Source organism: Lissotriton helveticus, chromosome 5_1 (assembly GCF_964261635.1).
Source record: "Lissotriton helveticus chromosome 5_1, aLisHel1.1, whole genome shotgun sequence".
Classification (NCBI taxonomy): Eukaryota; Metazoa; Chordata; class Amphibia; order Caudata; family Salamandridae; genus Lissotriton; species Lissotriton helveticus.
Genome location: NC_136065.1, coordinates 682070866 through 682090064, shown reverse-complemented (window position 1 = coordinate 682090064; position 19199 = coordinate 682070866). Strand labels below are relative to the sequence as shown.

Below are 19199 nucleotides of genomic sequence, written 5' to 3'. Positions count from 1 at the left end.
AATGGAGAACATTTCCATTGTAGGATTTTTTTTGCAATATATATCATATCATATTACACCCCAGTTTGTCAAAGAAGGAAAGAGATCCCTCGTCCCTGCCAAGGAATACATTTGTGACTGTATAGAACATGTGCTATTGTTCCTCATCCTAAATGGAATCCAAAGACACTCAGTGAAGCCATGCTTGACTGGAAGCTTAAGCCAACTGCTGGTTGTGGGATGGAAATTTTCTTTGAAGCTGAGAGAGCTGACCTGGGAGGGACTCAGGTTGAGACTCTAAGGCCTCGATTAAAAGCCCGGCGGTCCACAGACTGCCAGACTTGAGGGTGCATGTCGGTGGTGGTCTCCCGATTGCATTATTAAGCGTCAGGTGGTGGGACTGCCACAGCCCCACCGCAGCCGCCAGAGAACCGCCATTCCTTGGCATTGTTGCAGCGGTCAGGAAGTTGCAAAATGATTGTCTGGACAACTGTGATCCCACCATGCATATTAAAAGTTTCCTCTCCACTGGTGGTGCCATGGAGGTTCCTCTTCCATGAACACTGGGGCTGAGAGTTAACAAAGGGAGCCCCCTGTTCCTCTGCCACATGGGGAAGCATGCAGGTGGGGACATTATGTGCCCCCCTGTGTGCATGCTTCCCAGTTCCTGCAGGGCACGGACTTTTCAGTCCATGCCAGGGACTTTTCCGTCCATCCAGTTCAGGAATTGTTTTTGGCATTCCCATTGCGGGGACCATTTTTAGAGGAACCGCCCTGGGAACAACAAAAACCAGCCCGCCAAACAGGAGGAAACTCTTAATCTGGTGGGTGGTCTGACTATGGTTCTGGTGGTGCAGCAGCAGGGCTGACCCGGCGCTGCGCCGCCAAAGTTGTAATTGGGCCCTAAGAACATTTTGATACTGTTCTCTACGGAGGTAGTTCATTACTTTGCCGAAAATTAGGAAATAGAAAGCCTATGAACTTTATTTGATTTGGCTAGATCTTACACCATGACTGACTGGTCTTTTGTTTTAAAACATTTGCTTGATCCACTCGATCAAAAAGAGAGCAGGCTTGTAGGCTCTCTCCCCTGAGGATTTCTGCTTGGTTAACAGTGGGCATTGGAAGAAGATGGCTCCTTCTAATCCTGAAGTTCGGCTTCCAGCATTTTCCTCCTAGATTGGTGACACACGTTTTCTACTGAGTCACAGGGTTAAAGGTGCTTATATGCCAGCCACTGAAGCTCATTTGCCTGAAAAACATTCCTTCAAATGGGAGAAAGCGCGAATGATCCTGAGAAAGGAGTAAGATGATGCACGCCTGGCAAAAATCTACCTGAGCAGTTTGTTCTTAAAACTAAGTTGTTGGAATCCCAGTAAATGAAAGACTTACAGCCAGATTCATGAAGCTAAATTGCGATCGCAATAGCTGCGAAAAAGCAATTGCGAACGCAATTCTAAAAAAAGGTATTCAAGAAAATAAATAGCGTATTCGTTAAGACATAATAGCGAATTTGCAATAGAATTCGCAGAATCCCGGTAGTAGCCCAATAGCGAATCAGGAAAAGCGAGAAACCACGGAATCTGCGAATAAGAATGCAAATTCGCAATACAATCGCTATCGCTATTCAAGAAAAATCGCAATTAGCGAAAAACCCAAAAATCGCTGTTTGTGAGGCGCTATTTAAGGACAACCCAAAGCAGGTGGTAACCATCAAAATAAAAAAATAAAATATTTGAAAAACCGTTACCCAATCAGCAACAGGTGCTGGCCTGACCAAACACACTTAAGGAGATGCAGCTGCAGCATTAGGACTCTCACAATGCCAGGACTGAACATGGTGGTCAGGCGGCGAAGGCTACAGCGAGCTGCACGGAACAGACGCAGGATCCAGGAGAGGATATTCCGCAAGCGGGTCACCCTGCTGGGCCAAACCAGAGAGCAAATATACGCTAAGTACTGCCTGAATGGGCCAATGATCATCAAGCTAATCCAGGAACTGGACCCCCTGATGCAGCACCCAACAAGGCGGGCCAATGCCGTGCCCACACATGTCCAGGTATTGTGCAGCCTGCATCTTCTGGCCTCCGGAAGCTTCCAGGGGATAGTTGCCGCTGCTGGGGGGATATCCCAGCCCACCATGTCCCGCTGCCTAAGGAGTTTCCTAGATGCAATGCTGACCCAGCTACACCAGCACATAAAATTCCCCACCAGCCAACAGGACTTGGATGAGACCAAGCATCAATGCTACAATGTAGCGCAATTTCCACATGTGATAGGATGCATTGACTGTACCCACATCCATATCTGCTCACCAGCACAAACGGAATACATGTACCGCATCCGCAAGTCCTACCACTCCTTCAACATCCAGATGGTGTGCAATGCCAAGACATACATCACGGACATAGTGGCACAGTACCCGGGGAGCACACATGACTCCTTCATATTCCGGCACTGCGGCCTCCACACACGACTGACCAGGGGAGACTTTGGTGAAGGACACCTACTTGGTAAGTACACTTGCCCCACAATGTTACACTGTGATGAACTAGCTGCGCTGCACAGGCACTCACCCTCTGCTCCTCTCATTCAGGTGACAGTGGCTACGCTCTCCGTGAATACCTCCTCACCCCATACCTCAACCCTGCTACACCACAGCAACGGCGTTACAATGTAGCACACATACGCACAAGGAATTGCATTGAGAGGACATTTGGGCTACTGAAAAGCAGATTCCGCATACTTCACAAGACTGGTGGGGCCATGTACTACAGTCCTGATGTCTGCTGCCGCATTGTGGCTGTGTGTGCAATACTACACAACATTGCTACCAAGCGCCGGATTCCTGTAGAGATATCTGGCAGTGAGTCGGAAGGGGACGACCGGCCACCTGCACATGCGCGTCATGCACGCGGGGAACATCCAGCTGAAGGACACAGCCGGCGCAACCACATCACAATGAACTGTTTCTAGTGCACCCACTCCCCTCACCCAACACTTCACAAATGCATGACAATGGAAATAATGACAGGAGTCCGATGTTCAATGCTTGAATAAATATTATTGTTGATAGCACAATAATATGGAATAATTGTTATGATTTACATGTGAGGAGTATTGCGCCATACTGCTCAATGGTCTAGACACAACATGCTTATGTCAGCAGCATGTCCCTGCCCATGGATTGAAATGTCATGTGCGCCTCTGGCGCGCAGCACCCAGTCGCCTCTCAGGCTCCTCCTCCAGCAGGGCACGTGATCCCGCACTGGGCCTGCTGCTGCGGCGTAGGACACCGACCTGTGTTGCAGGCAGGCTGCTGACACTCGATGTCCCCTCGCTTGTGTCATCCCCACCAGCATTGGCTGGGCCAGTTGGTGTTAGAGCCAGGACAGCACTGGTCACATGCTCAAGTACACGTGCCACGTCCTTGCTGCATTGTACCATCTGCGGCTGCATTGCCAGACACCGACGGGACAGCTGGGAGGTGGCATTTCCTATCACGTAGTTGGAACGCGTGTAGGCCGAGAGGCGCGTGAGTAGCTGGCGGTGGCGGCGGCGGGCGATGTTGCGCTGGCTGATGATGGCCGCAGTGTTTGCCTCCATGGCAGTTGTCATCCGGTCAATTCGATCAGACACATTGGCAAAATTTCTGCCTATGTTGTGGAGCTGCAGATGTATGGCACCTTGGCGTCGTGCCTGCAATTGGTGCACGCGCAGCATGCGGCGCTCAATACTGAGCCCTGGCACACGCACAGCCATCCCCCTCCTGCCGGTGCGTGCTGTACTCTGCTGCGGCTCCCTGCCATGCCTGCTGTGCCTTCTGCCCACAGTGGGTGTGCGCTGTGTCGCAGGTCTAGCAGCACCTGATGTTGATGGTGCCACTGGGCCGGGTCTTGCAGCTGGCACTGGTGCTGTGCCTGATGGAGCTGACGTTGCTGGTGGTGGTCTGCATGGTGGCACTGGTGCTGTGCCTGATGGAGCTGGCGTTGCTGGTGGTGGTCTGCATGGTGGCACTGGTGCTTGGCCAGATGGAGCTGGTTGTGTGGATGTTTGCTCCTCCTCACCCTCAGGCTCCTCTGGTGCCTCATCTATCTGCAGCCTCTCGCTGTCACTGCTGGTGTTATCTGCGCCACCTGTGATGGAAAGTGGACGTAGATTAATTGCATGTCTCTTTGACTTGTGCAGTTGGTACATGCATGCTCGCTACCATTCCCTGACTGGCTGTTGCATTGCAGACATTGGGACATGTCTGGCTGCATTGGAGTTTTTGTAAGTTGTGGGCAGACTACATGTCCCACAATGCAATAGGGCATGTTCTGATGTGCATGGGCTGCATGACTGGGGTTGATCATGGGAGGCTATAGGGTCATGGCCATTGTTAGGGGACAGGGTCGCAGTCGCATGCCACTTACCTTGGCTGTCTCGGGATGAGTCCAGAGGGATAACCCCAACACATGCCTCACGCTGCAGTGTGTCCTCCACACAATCCTCCAAGGGGGTGTTGGTAGGGACTGTTGGATCTCCCCCTCCAGTGACAAGGCTCTCACCCAGCCTCTCAGCCACCCTCTCCTTGGCACGACCTCGGAGGTCGTACCACCTCTTTTTGAGGTCGTCTATGGACCTCTGTGTTACTCCCACTGCGTTGACTCTGGCGCGGATGCGCAGCCACAGTCGCCGTTTCTCGGCCTCAGGCACCCTCCTGGAGTCCTTGCCAAATAGTTTGTTGTGGTCATGGCAGACTCCATCGATTAGATGCTCCAGCTCCTGCTCAGAAAATGTTATCTTGCGCTTGCGCCCGGTGTCACTGGGCCCTGCTGCTGCATCCTGTGTCATAGCTGCAGTCTGCAATATCCAAAATATCCAAGTCTGGAGGTGTTTTGAGAGGAGCTCTGTGTGGTGCTGCTTCAATCTCTGCCTCAGTGTTCTCAATGGGGGAGGGAACTGCCTGCTTCCTGGTTGTGATATCATCACTGTGCTGGAAAAACGACTTCCCGTTTTTGCGATCTCGCTATTAGCGAGATCGCAATTTCCGATCTCGCTAATTGCGAGATCGCTATTCCTAAACGGAAATGGACGGATTTAGCGAATTTGCTGCGAATTTGAAGAATCGCTATCGCCTTTTGCAGACGTTTGCGATTCGCTTTATTTTCTCGCTGTTTTTGATGAATCCCATTATGCGATTTCTAAATAGCGATTCGGTATTAATTGCTATTTAGAAATCGCAGATTTCGGTTTTCATGAATCAGGCTGTTAGAGCCTTATTACAATTTTCACATTCTTTCTGCCATCCCACAGCGGCAGAGGTCACAAGTACTCCATGGAGTCGACGGTCTCCCGCCTGCCATATTTAGATGTCACTGCTGGCGGTGTTTCTAACCGTAACAGGACACAATTAAAAATATGTTTTCTTATGTGTTGATGCAGGTGTGTACATTTTGACCAAATAGGTGTAAAATATACACATATGCATGATACGTGAAAAAATACCTTACAGGTCCAATCTGGGGTGGCTTGGTGAGCAAAAAGTGATGGATTAAGCCCATATCTGTGACTGGGTGTGAATGTTCGATTTGTTCAGCATTTCGTCCATCATTTGTTCTTTTTGCTATTATGAGTATAGGACCAAAATACTGTGGTAAATGTTATTTTTGTCAACGATATTGTTTACCACAATATTGTGTCAGGTATCCATCTGCATGAAAGCATGCACACGCACTCTTTTTCACACACACATACAGACACACACACACATACACACAAGCACACAATTAGTAAATATAGTCATACAAACATGTTGCTCACCACTACATGCACACGTACAAAGGAAAAAAATAATTATCCTTCACTAAATCTTTCTTCGTTTTTATGTTATCAGTGTCTTTAAGATACCCCTTTAGATTACCCATGACCCATTAGTCTCTTTAAGTTTACTTTCACTTGAATTGCAGTAGCATTCCTACTTGAATTTTAGAAATCTGAAAACTTTCAATTGATTCTACCTTTTTTCGGTAGGATGCTGTGCTATGTTTAGGTGTGGTTTGAGAGCGAGATCTGTCTCGAATACCCCGTTTTATACATTCTTTAAAAAATTCATAGAGTGGATTTTGGCTCCTCCCGGAGTAGCATTTTTTTCCACATCATGCTATTGAATGTTCGGTGTATCATTACCCGTCCTCTGGAGTGATTACTTTACAATGCCTGAGAGACTATTTTACAACTCAAAAGTAGACATTGCACATTCAATTAATCATCTCATAGATACATTGTTTGCAGAAGGCAGTTTGTTTTTGGTGTTCACTGTGACAAGCTTTTTTGATATTTAGGTGGGACCCTAAAGGCAAGCCAGACCTATTGGCTTTGCTGATTCTTAATTTAAGAGGTATAAAAAGCTTAAAATATTCAGCTGCAAGATGCTGCATAAATGTATTTTTGATTTGCCTCTGCCCATCAACTTCTGTTTCATTCTTTCCAGGTGTTTTCATCCCCAGCTGTGATGAAGATGGCTACTATAGGAAGATGCAGTGCGACCAAAGTAGCGGGGAGTGCTGGTGTGTTGACCAGCTGGGTGTGGAGCTGACGGGGACACGTTTACATGGGAATCCAGATTGTGGTAAGGTCTCTCATGGATAAGTTAAAAAATGGTGGTCTGTGTACCCATGAGCTAATTGCTGCATTGGAAAGTGTTAACGTTTGTTTGTGACTTTCAACATTGGCAAACCTGATTTACAGATTTATTTCAAACCTATGTTTGCCTTTCTGAGCATCCCTATCACTTTCTTAACAACCTAATGTTCACTATAAGAAAATGGCAAAAAAAGAGCTTTCCCAAGTTATAAGTATAGTTTATTCGCTGGTTCTCAAGTAATGTTGTACAGAGGAACAGGATTAGTTATTCAAGCAGGCCTTGCGTGCTACACAATGCAAATAAGTGATACTATTAATTGCTTGTGTTAACTGCTACAATGAATACAGAATGGTTGGTGCTTCTTCAATCACACAACCTTTCTAGCAAGTCATTCCTGGATGTGGGAATTTCTAATTGCATTAACTCCAAAGCTATCACAAGCCATTAATTTTACCTGATGTTTTGTTTTTACAGTTTATCCCAAGGTAAGCGAGTGAGTAATGTAATAGAAGCCTGCAGGCCTTTCAGGCCATAGGAGTGGTGTCTTTGATTGCAGACGGCCTACAATATTGTCGGAGGAGGTACTGTTGCAAAGCTGCAATAGAGAGCTAGAGTCACCAATGCCCAGGGTGTGAGCAAGAACCCGTTTTTTGGGGGTTCATCCTCTCCTCTAGAAGTTCTGTGTCATCTCACCCTCTTCTATAAGAGCTGAAGGCTGTACGCACCCAATGGAATAGCATAATGATTTATTTATTCCACACTAATTTGATTCCATGTTAATGGGTTCTACAGCATTGGACATTATTAAATTTGCACTTTTGGAATTCGGATTACTTTAGTAAGACATTGTGTCATTCTATTTGGCGACCATCACATAGCAGAAAACATTTCAATGCACAGAGCACTCTTCGGGCCATATGTGAAAAATTCAATTAAAACTTTTATGTCTATTAAAGGAAGAGAGTAGCTAACCAAAGGCCATAGCCTATGCAGTGGGTTGACTCAGATGAAGGGTTTCCTCCAAACTTTTGGATCAGCACAAATCCAGGAGGACATCTCAGTGCTAGATTTGAAATAGAGGTTAAATTTCTCAAATGTTTAGATTTATACATTGGAGTCAAGTTGGTGTCCAGTCTCACAACAACGGTTGTTTGACACTGGTTCCACTCTCGGTTAAAATAACTGTACTTAAAGGAAATACTTGTTTAGTCTTGATTGCTGATAGGCTATATAATTTTTAGTATTCTACTAGACCAACAAAAGGTATCACAGGATGCAACATGTAGAACCAGGTTGCTTCACAAACCCATATTGAGGAGTCACTCAGATTAGAGACAAGGACTGAATTTATAGTCTACAGAGATCCTTGCAGTCTCACAGAAGCCTACATCCTACATCTCCATTTTGTATGGACTACTATTTCCCCTTCTGATGGTTGACCCGATCCTCAGAAATCCTCAGGTGACCATGGGTGGTGCTGGACCTACTGCAGCTCTGAGCTGGAGTTCATTTATGACTGTTTGGGATCCTTTTTGACTGTTGTAACTATAGAAGGACAGTTTGTGTAAAGAAAAGGGCTTACTATTTGGTGGGTGGGGGCATGTCAATCCCTAAAACCCTCCCTCACCTTCCCTTAAGCCCGCCTTACTACTCCTCTAACCCTCTCCACTTTAGTAGCACGTATTCACCATTATCCAGCTGCTCTTCTCTGTCTCTCCCTCATTTACCACTAAAATGTATACTTAAGTGTGTGGAGATCTCTGCGGAGAAAAGATAGGAGAGGCGGAGACCTCCAAACATAGCTATGTGAATAATTGTTTGTAGTGTACAGTAATGCTGTTATAATACTACCACTATGTACTACATAATGCAGTTTGTGAACAGGCCTCTTTGTGTCATTGGGGCAGCCAATGTGCGGCACTATGGTGCTAAACGGTGTGCTTGCAATAGACCAGTGCTGCAGAAGGGAGTTGTAGTGCCATATCTTGGTAGATATGGCTCTACAATGCTCGGTCACTGTAACCACAACGCAACACACTGAATTTGCTTACAACATTTTTACTTTATGGAGGCAAATTCCCAGAGCGAGGTTTTTTTCAGAAAAAAAATGACCTTGACATGCTGGGACTTTTAACTCAGTGTCTGGGGATCATTTTTGTTGTTTACCGTTGGGAAGTGCTAGGCTTTTCCTATTACCCACTAACCGGAAGAATGAACCTCAGAATGCCAATGCTCAATAGGACATACATACATTAACCAATAGGCCTGCAGTGGATAGACCACCAGTTAAGGGTTTTTAACCGTGTAGCCAGCTGAAGCTCCTTGCAGGAAATCTAGAATTTCAATCACTTCTAAATATAGCAGGCCAAAACCTTTGCTTAACTGGGGGGGGGGAGCTTTTCTGGTTCAAAAGAGGCCTCCTGCTCTGCCAAAGATATTTGGCACTTCGGATCACAGCATATGCCTGGACACGAGCAGCATCTTTACAATTTTCAGGAAACAGCTCAGCGAAGCGCCTTTATGGTCTTTCTTTAAAAAATAAAAACTATTTTATTATAGCCACCTCGGTTTTCTCAAACAACCAAAGAATGGTTGGTTGTATTATTGCTTGGGAGGCATACTAAAGCCACGGAGATGGCATGCCTCATGCTATTCAACCTGTCCACATAAGGGGGGTGGGTAGGGAAATAGAGTGAGAAGGTTGCAGCAAACTAGCACTCTGTTTCTGCTGGCTCCCACAGATCCAGGGTAAGGAGCTTCCCCTCTCTGCCGCAAAAATTCCCTCTTTTGGTCATTCTGTTGCTTTTGACAACATGTTTGATCATGATTGGCCCATCCAAAATGGTCCATGACCTCCCCTTGCCTGTCACACAGAATCAGATTAAAGATTCCTGAATACGACATATCCCACAATCCAATGGGTACAGAAGAATCCCATGGGTTCTACACATTCTGGGGCAAGTTCAGGGATCAGCCCCTTTTAACCTTAGATCTATCAACAGGGTTTCCAGTAGTAAAAGTCCCAGCTGAGATGTTACTGATACCTAAAGCACTGACACTGTTGCATCTACTTAATGCCACTCCCACTCACATTGCAGGTGTTAGACCTCTTTATACCCGAGATCGAGGATGCCCGTAGTCTTCATCAATGTGTAGCTACTTAGCTCAGACCTGCGAATGAAGCAGTATCCGTTTTCTTTCACCATTTGGCATGCACATTTACAGCTTCATTTTGTTGAAACCATGCCAAGTACTCTACACAAACATATGTCCACACCTTTAACACAAATGTCATATGACCACATTAGAGGGTAGCGGAAGTGGAATCACACACCATTAGAAGCGATAAAATTAAAGTGATGTCACATGCAGTTTGACTCCGCCCTCCCCAATGTAAGATTATTGTATGCATTTTTAACCATATCGTATTGAAAAATCAAGCCCACAGCTTACTATAATGAGTAGGGACTGCTATAAGGCAGAAACAAATATATATTAGAACAAGCAAAGGCTAATGGAATACGCACCTTTAGTGAATCAGTCAACAGATTTGATTTTTCACAGCGTCAAAAAACAAAACAATCCCCAGAGGTTTTTAGTGATAAAGAAGGATTATATTAGCTCAAGCTGATTCTAAATAAAACAATTCACTTTTTGTTTATGGCACTTTTAGTTCTGATGGCATGCATGGAAACATTGAATTGTAAAGTAGAGCCATTCCTTGGAAAAGGTTAGCCTGCTCACAGATATTTACTTAGGTCTTGACACAGGGATGAATTTCCTTGATGAAGTCTGCCTGTCAGAAACTTGTGTTTCCACTAAAAACATATTCCACACAAGAATTGTCTTTATGTGTGCTCCACATATTTCTTTCATACTATAATAAGTAGTATTTGTTGCAGTGCACCCATGCATTCCTACACCCCTTGGGGCGGGCTCGTCTCGAGGGTATAAATAAAGGAGCCGGCGACCGCTCTGGGTCTTCTGGCTGAGAGTGAAAGTATTGTCTCCCATGCATTTATTTAGCGCAGTTGCGGCCTACTCTTACCTGGGCCCCGCCACTCTACATTGGCGACAAAGCCGGTCGCACCACACGCATGCCCGCCTACCTCGCGTGGTGCAGTTAAGGAGCGTGCGTTGCCCACCCGCGTAACCCTGCTCCTCCTGGTACCGCGTGACTGACAGTGATCGCATCGCAAAACCCATCCGCATTGATCCGGGCTGTTAGCGTCTGCGGCCTCACCATCTACCTTCACCGCCCAGCTCGAAACAGCCCACGCGCCGCCCCAGCCTCCTGGAGTGTGTTCAGCCAGCGGAACTCGCTGGAGCAGAGCTCGTTGAGGGGTGAGGGACAGCGGCCCCGCCCACACAGTGCCTTCCCACGTGGACGCCTCTGCTACAGCCCTCGCTGCTGTACTGGTGCAGCGGCATGACCTGCAGACCCGTAGTCCCTCCTTTCCACTGCGGCAAAGCAGAGAGGCCCTGGGGCTGGGCTGCCCCCTCCGCTGCCTTCGCTCTCTGCAGCGCTCGCTACCAGAGGCACACACACATGCGATGGATCCCCGTGAGGGGCCACATGTGTGCAACTTTGGCCAGGGCAGCACCTGAGGTGATTTTGGACAAACAAGCATTGGAAGCAACAAACGGGAAAAAAATATATTTGGAAGAAAGGAGGGAGGGAAGTGTGCACTGGTCTAGAGCAGCAGGCTACCCAGTCAAGATCACACCGCTGGGGAGCTCATCTGGCAAGGAGGGAGAACAACACATGGTGCGCTAGGTCAGTAGTGCATGGGCTTAGCCAACACAAGCTCTCCTCCTCTACTCACAGAACTGCGCCAAAGGGCTACTCACGTCCCCTGCCGACACACGCACGGAGCCACTGCACGGACAGCGACACAGGACCACGTGCTGAAGCATCCACCCCATCATGAATGCCCACACACAAGCCACAGCCTCGCGCTCACGCACCACCACCAGGCCGCGATGAGCAATCCGCCGGCGACAGGTGCTGCGGCTCAGCAAGACGGAGGGCGCAATCCATCGGTTGTGCCAATCCACCACCACCAGTGCATACCCACACGGCAGTTGCACCACTACCCCCTTTCAGTGAAGCCTCAGACCCCGCCATGGCTGCACAAGGATGGAAGGACTGGTTCAGGCGACTCAACCACTACTTCAAGGGGATGAGAGAAATGGATGGCACCATGAAACGGTCACTCCTCATCTACTATGGGGGCGCAGAAATCTATGATCTATTTGAGGCGCTCCCCAACACCGGAAATGAAGATGACTACGAAGGGGCGGTCACCGCGCTCAACAGGCACTTTGACCCACAGCTCCACCACGACTTCGAAAAGTTCAAATTCAAGAGAGCGTGGCAGACCGATGCCGGATCCGTCGATATGTTTTATGCGCGGCTACGCCGGCTGGCTAGCACGTGCCCCTTCACGGACCAGAGGGATGAAATCCGTGATCAGATCATCCTAGGCTGCAGCTCCAAACTCCTGAGGAAGTTAATCCTCCGGCAACCTGGGATCTCGCTGGACGAGATCCTGGTCCAAGCCCCCTCCCATGAACTGTTGGATGCCAGGGCAGAAGAGATGGAAGCCGCCCTACATACACCGGTCGCCACATCACAGGTGCCCAAGCACCCACCGATGAAGGATGAAAAGGTGGACGCAATCCAGAGACACCCCACGACGCCTCGCCAGGCACCTAAACCGACAACAGGTGGACCGTGTGGATACTGTGGCGAGGATCACCCCGCGACTGCTGTCTGCGGGGCAAAAGGAAAAAATGTGCTCCCGATGCAGAAGGCTAAACCACTATGCCTGAGTGTGCCGCGGTGGGCGGTTCCCACCAACAGCGTCAAGACCCAGAGGCGCGTCGCAGCGTGTTCGCCAAATCTCCCCGGATGACCCACCTCCAGTGCCGGATGACCATCCACAAGAACGACGCCCCATGTATGAGGATGAAGACAGCGAAGAAGTGTCTGTGGTGTTGTACGTCAGCCTGTCGGGGACTCGTCGAAGGCCACCTCTCATGTGCTCTGTCTCCATCAAAGGCACTGAGGTACAAGCCCTCATTGTCACTGGGGCATTCGTCAACGTGATGGACTCAGACCAGTATGACCACCTCTCACCGTGACCTCCTCTTGCACCCTCCACCGCCAGGATCTACACCTATGGGGGAACGGACCCGCTTCCTCTCCGTGGCGTCATCCAGACCACCGTCGTAAGTGGAAGCTACTCCACAGACGCGAGGTTCCACATCACCGAGGGCAAGAAGGGAACTTTACTCAGTTGCCACACGGCTGAAGACCTAGGGCTTGTCTTCTTTGCCAACCAGATCCATGAATCCCATGCAGAAGCAATGATAAAGGAGTTTCCAGCTCTCTTCGAAGGCCTCGGGAAACTCAAAGGCAAGAGGTTCAAGCTCCACATTGACCCTTCTGTATGGCCTGTGGCCCTCAGGCACCGTCGGGTGCCCTTCAACCTATGCCCGCAAGTGGAGGAGGAGCTGAAAAAGCTCAAAGAGCTAGTGGTAATTGAAAAGGTCTCTGGTCCTACCCCGTGGGTGTCCCCGCTGGTCGTGGCACCCAAGCCCAAACAACCAGGAGCCATTTGACTCTGTGTCAACATGAGACTGCCAAATACCGCCATGAAGAGAGAACACCACATCACCCCCACAATGGAAGATAAACTAGACCTGATAAACTAGACCTGAACGCCGGCTACCATCAGCTGGAACTGGAGCCGGAGAGTCGATATATTACCACCTTCTCGACGCACGTCGGCCTACGCAGATACAAGAGGCTCAGCTTCGGAGTGTCATCAGCCACTGGGGTCTTCCAAAATGCAATCCGGGAGGCACTGTCGGGCTGCAGGGGGCAATCAACCTCAGCGACGATATCCTTGTGTACTCCAGCACACTCGAGGAACACCACGCACACCTCCGAGCCACTCTGAAAAGGTTAGTGGACTGTGGGTTGACTTTGCAAAATTCCAAATGCTCGTTCTATCAAGAGAGCGTCGACTTCTTTGGGTACATGTTCACCCGAGAGGGACTCCTGTTGGATCCGTAGAAGGCTGAAGCCATCTGGGCGGCTAGCAACCCGAGAAACCCCACCGAGGTGAGGAACTTCCTCTGCATGGCCACATACTGTGGACGCTTCATCCCCAATCTTGCAGCAATGTCTGAGCCACTGCGCGCCCTTACGCGTCACGATCACAAATGGGAGTGGACACCGGCGGCCCTCAAAGCTTTCCAAGATGTCAAAGCGGGACTGCTAGACAAGACCGTGATGGCCTACTTCCACTCGAGACGACGAACAGAACTGGTTGTTGATGCCAGCCCCGTGGGCCTAGGGGCAGTTGTTCTCCAAGAACATGGCTCAGAAGTGTTGGGGCAGTTGCCTACGCCAGCAAATCCCTCACCGACCCCGAGATCAGATACGTCCAAATCGAAAGGGAGGCGTTGGCCATCAAATGGGCATGCCAGCCCTTCCACCTGTATCTGTGTGGCCAGGAGTTCAATATTGTGACTGACCACAAACCGCTGCTCCCGCTGCTTGCTGGCTCACCCCGGCTAGCACCCCCAAGGGTCGAATGATGGGTGGTGCAGCTGCAAGGCTAGAACTTCAAGGTGATCTTCCGCCCAGGTGCACACAACCCTGCTGACTACCTGTCTCTCCACCCGGAGTCCGCAGCGCCACCCGACTCACCGGTGGATGCCTGCAGCATCCAAGCGTTTGTCAATATGATATTGCAAGGGGGGTGTCCCGAGGTCATGGCACTTAAAGAAATTGGCCGAGCCACTCAAGAAGACCCCACTCTATCCAGAGTAGGAGGAGCCCTGGAGAATAATGGTTGGGCCCACTTCATCGATGGGGCTTGCGTCCTCCGGCTGGAGGTCAGCCATGCCCGACAACAACTGTGGCATGTTCGGAGCGAACTCAGTGTGGGGGAGGAAGGAGTTGTCCTGCGGGGACACCTGCTAGTGGTCCCATAGAGTCTTCAGAAGAGGATTCTCGCGTTGGTCACCAGGGAATGGCAAAGACCAAAGCTAGGTTACGGGATAAAGTCTGGTTCCCGTCAATGGATTGCATGGTCGAAGAGATGGTACGGCAGTGCCATGCCTGCACGATCACGGGGGGGGGGGGACTTCGCACTGGCACCGGTGATCACAGAAGAACCGTGCAAGACTCTGTGAACCCATCTCAGCGTGGATTTTGAGAGTTTCCCGGATGGACGTCACATGCCGGTCATGGTTGACTCATTCTCGAAATTTCCCATTGTCGAAGTGGTGGCATCAACAGCTTTCCCACAAGTGAAGAAAGTCCTAGACAGAACCTTCACGATGATGGGGCTGCCGGAAAAGGTCAAGTCCGACAATGGCCCCCCTTCCAGGGGCGGGAGTTCCAGGAATACCTTGAGAACCTACCGGTGCACCACCGAAAGATCACCCCACTATGGCCCCAAGCAAACGGGGAAGTCGAACGACTGATGAGGACAATCAACCATGCATTGCGCATCGCGGTGGATAATGGGGAAGATCCCGAGGCAGCCCTTGACCAATTCCTCGGTGCGTACCGACAGACTCCTCATAGCACCACTAAGTGTGCTCCGGCTCATCTTCTATTCAAGCGAGCCCCACGAGACAGCATCCCGTCAGACCCCAAGTGGGTGCCCGTGGAACGGGATGATGCAGCCGTCCAGGCGAGGAGAGCAAAAACTAATCAGAAAGCCAGCGAGGCCCGAAGAGCGCAGGAACCTCAGCTAAGAGTGGAAGACCGGGTGGTGATCAAAGACCGACAACCCGGGTGGAAGTTCCAGACGCCCTACGAACCAGAGGTGTGGGTCGTTGTAAACATCCAAGGGACCATTGTCACCACTCCAAAGGAACAACACTCACTCATGAGGAATGTGTCCAACTTCAAGAAAATCACCAAAATGGAAGTGAGCCCGGAGGCGTCGGGTTTTCAGGACGAGTTGCCGACCTTCTCTCCCCCTGTCTCGCCTAACATGAGGAACACTCCACCTGAGTCACCCAGTCGAGTCCGTCAAGGGGTTGCTGATAACACCAGGTCGTCCAGCCAGAACACTGCTGCCGAGTCGGCTGAGGGAGCCCCAGCTGGGGCTGCGACATCTCCCTGTGCCCGGAGCCAGAAGTATGATCTCCGGCCGAATCCTGTGCCGAGTCAGCGGCTGAAGGACTTTGTATACACTCCCCCTGAACTGCGAGAACTTGATGGTCTAGAACCAAAAGAAAGGAGGGATGTCGAGAGCCACCCGGGGCCTCTCATAAAATGTTGCAGTGCACCCATGCATTCCTACACATCTCGGGGCAGGCTCGTCCCGAGGGTATAAATAAAGGAGCCGGCTGAGAGTGAAAGTATTGTCTCCCGTACATTCATTTAGCGCAGTTGCGGCCTACTCTAACCTGGGCCCTGTTGCGCTACAGTATTGTTCAATATTTCTGGCTTTAATGCACTAACATATACAAACTATTTGGAAATGCTTTTCCTTGCAAACGTTAGCTCGTTAAAGCAGGTCCTACTGGCTGTTTAGTACATATTCTAAAGAGGATTGTGCGGCCTACAATGTTGGGGGGAATAGATGTCCAGGTGAACAAGGGAATATTTCTCTGTTTCTGTAAATTTTTAATGACTAATTATGTTAAAGTATTACTACACAGTCTAGCATTTCTTTTTACATTGTAGATGACGTGGTTGGTTTCTCCGGAGATTTTGGAAGTGGAGTCGGCTGGGAGGATGAAGAAGAGAAGGAAGCTGAGGAAGCCGGGGAGGAAGCCGAGGAGGAAGAGGGGGAGGGCGGGGAGGCCGATGATGGCGGATACATTTGGTAGATTGTCGAAGCACAGATTGCCAGGATGCTGGCAGCCATGTTGGGAGACTGCAGTAAACAAAACGGACACTGGTGTCACTGGACGATCAGGAAACACAGCTGAATGTACAGTAACTTAATACCGTAGAAGTTGTATGTGCTTGTGAGCAAGTGTGCATGCAAGTGTGAGAGTGCATGTTTGGGGACTAAATGCTTGAGACTTGTTTTATGGGCTCCAAGGTGAATACGCCTTTTCTCCCAGAACAACAGAGAGTAACAGGGGAAAAAAAGGAAAACAATTTTGTTTAGTAACAGTTTGAAATAGAAATTCAAAAAATGGTAACATGTATAACAAGTATCGATAGTGTCGACAAAAATTGGGTACATACAATGAAGAAAAAAGAAGTTAACATATAAAAAAGGTATGTCTTCCTTATAAATGTGGCATTTGGCACACATATCAACACATAATCATTGGAATTGTGTTTGCTTACTGACAGATTGACAAGTGCACTGCACTTTTCCTATTTAAGGACACATATATGTCATTGGTGAATTAAGACTTTGCCTTGTCCTATGAACTTCTCAATATTTGATGTAAATTCAAAGGAGCCTCAAATCGAGAGCAAAAGTCCAGGCAACCAGGAGGGCTATTTGGGAGTGGTGCATGTTGCGTACACCGTGCACTGGCAGAGTTTGGTATGATCATAGGGCAAACCAATGGTGTGGCCATCTTATTTGACGCAATCAGTGTTTCGGTTTCAGGTCCAGCTCCTATACTCTGCACTCTGTTGTTACTCTGCTACAAAGTCTTCACTTTCCTCATAATATTGACTGATATTTTTACCTGCTGCCTTTGTACTCAGTGCTGGCCCTCAGAATCAGAGTGCTATCTCTAGCAAGGAGCCGCTTTGAATTGAAAGCCCAGCCTCAATGCAGACCCATTCATCTCCCTTCGGGAAATCACAGTTTTTGGAAATAATAATGTCTGGATTAGTTTGACGTTATCCTTCCAATAATCTGGGATTATACATTATTATTTTTATGTTATTATATTTGTATTGTGCTTTAGTAGTTTTAAAAACCACATAGAAAGCATTGAATGACCCAGATAAAAATATTAACAACCCAGAGGGAATGTACTAGCGGCTCTCGACAACAACCTTGAGTCGGGCAGATAAATTAGTGTAGAATGCAGTTTTTCCAATTCGATCACAACAGCCATGCAAACTTGTAAAATAACTCATCCCCTTTCATTTATTGTCTATTAGTAGTAAATGTCTACAAGGAGGCTTTGTTTCAAGGCCATCAGTTTGACTGGACACTGTCAACAGCGTACTGGTTTTACACAGTGGACTGCAGATGGGGCCGCCATTGTGATTTGACGCCATTCATGGATCATTTCGAAAAAAAATGGGTCAATTTTTCAAGATGGTGGGGTGGGACTGTTTTTTTTCCCAAACTGTGAACTGGCCTAAAAGATAGATTTAACCACGCTGCCCTAAAGATAAATTTAACCACTCTGCCCTATTAAGGGCCAGTTTGACATTTCCTTAAAAATCTCCCAATCAGTCATTCCATTTTATTCTTTGATGATTTTGTTCCATGTCCACAGGGCTCACGTGTAATATGCTATTGTGACCTGACAAAGGGAACTGAACGGAAATTACAACAAATGAGGGGAAGATTTGGAAAAATAAGTCAATATAAATGCTTATACGTCTTCTTTTCTGTTTATAAATTACTAAAACCAGAAGAGAGTTTACTTATAATGAAGAAGTAAGTTCCATGCCTTGGAGGTAATGTAATAAATTTCCTTCAATCAATTCTCCAGATTTAGTGAGCATGCAAATATACTCCCAAGGCCCAGTTCAGTGCAGCTGAACAGTCCCATATTCCTCTTGGTTGCTTCTCCTACTCAGCACCAACATGCTAATTGTTTGTGGCGACAGACATAGTGACAGCTATGTAGTTTGATCCTTGTTATTTCAGCTTCATGGTAAAATAGGCCATTAAAACCTGGGCTCGGCTCCTCCTCTCAGTAATTGCATGCAAATTAATTTCAAGTGGTACAGTTAAATCAGCAATGAGATATCTCTGTCACCACAGAATATGAGGGATGACCCTAAAATAAGACCTGTAATCAGTGGCACATGTTGGTGTTTTAAACACCAACATTTTGGTCAAACTGTTCATCAAAACAAATAAGGATCTTGAGATTTCATCAGCTATTATCTTCCATCCTTGAGCCAAAGTGTGGAATGTGGTGGGACTGCATAAAATCCATCATGAGCGCAGTGAACACAACTGTTGATTTCTCTCAAAACTCTCACAAGGTGGATTACCTGCGTTTATATGTACCTGCTTTGATATGTACCCATATTGAATGTTTCCACGTTTATATGACCAGTTGATGTGGACACCTCCCATGCATACAGCTTGTAAAGTAATTCGGAGGGGAAAACCAAGGACAATAAATGGCTGAACTTGTGACTAGAAACTTACGCGATTGTTTTTAATATTCATTTTCAGGGTATGTTCATTATTCAGTGACAGGTGCCCGCTTGGAAATTTGTTTCTGCTATCTGAAGTTTCAATATTGCATTCTTGTTTTCTATATTTTTTTCCCCTTGTTTGCACTCACTGTATTCTTTGGACACAGAAGCAAGGACCGTTCTTGTGCATACATTGGACTGCATTAAACAAAGCACAGGTCTCCAAACATGGCAAGTGGCGTGGGCCAATTT

At 48.0% G+C, this 19199-nt stretch overlaps 1 protein-coding gene across 1 annotated transcript in view; it reads left to right on the top strand.

Annotated features, from left to right (window-relative positions):
• LOC144754831 (testican-2-like) overlaps window positions 1-18981 on the top strand; it is a 131972-nt gene extending 112991 nt beyond the window's left edge. The window contains exons 8-9 of the mRNA XM_078643074.1: window positions 6455-6592; window positions 16329-18981. Coding sequence (XP_078499200.1) covers window positions 6455-6592; window positions 16329-16474 — 284 coding nt within the window. The 3' untranslated portion in view covers window positions 16475-18981. The remainder of the gene's footprint in view (window positions 1-6454; window positions 6593-16328) is intronic.
• Window positions 18982-19199: the final 218 nt, after the last annotated feature.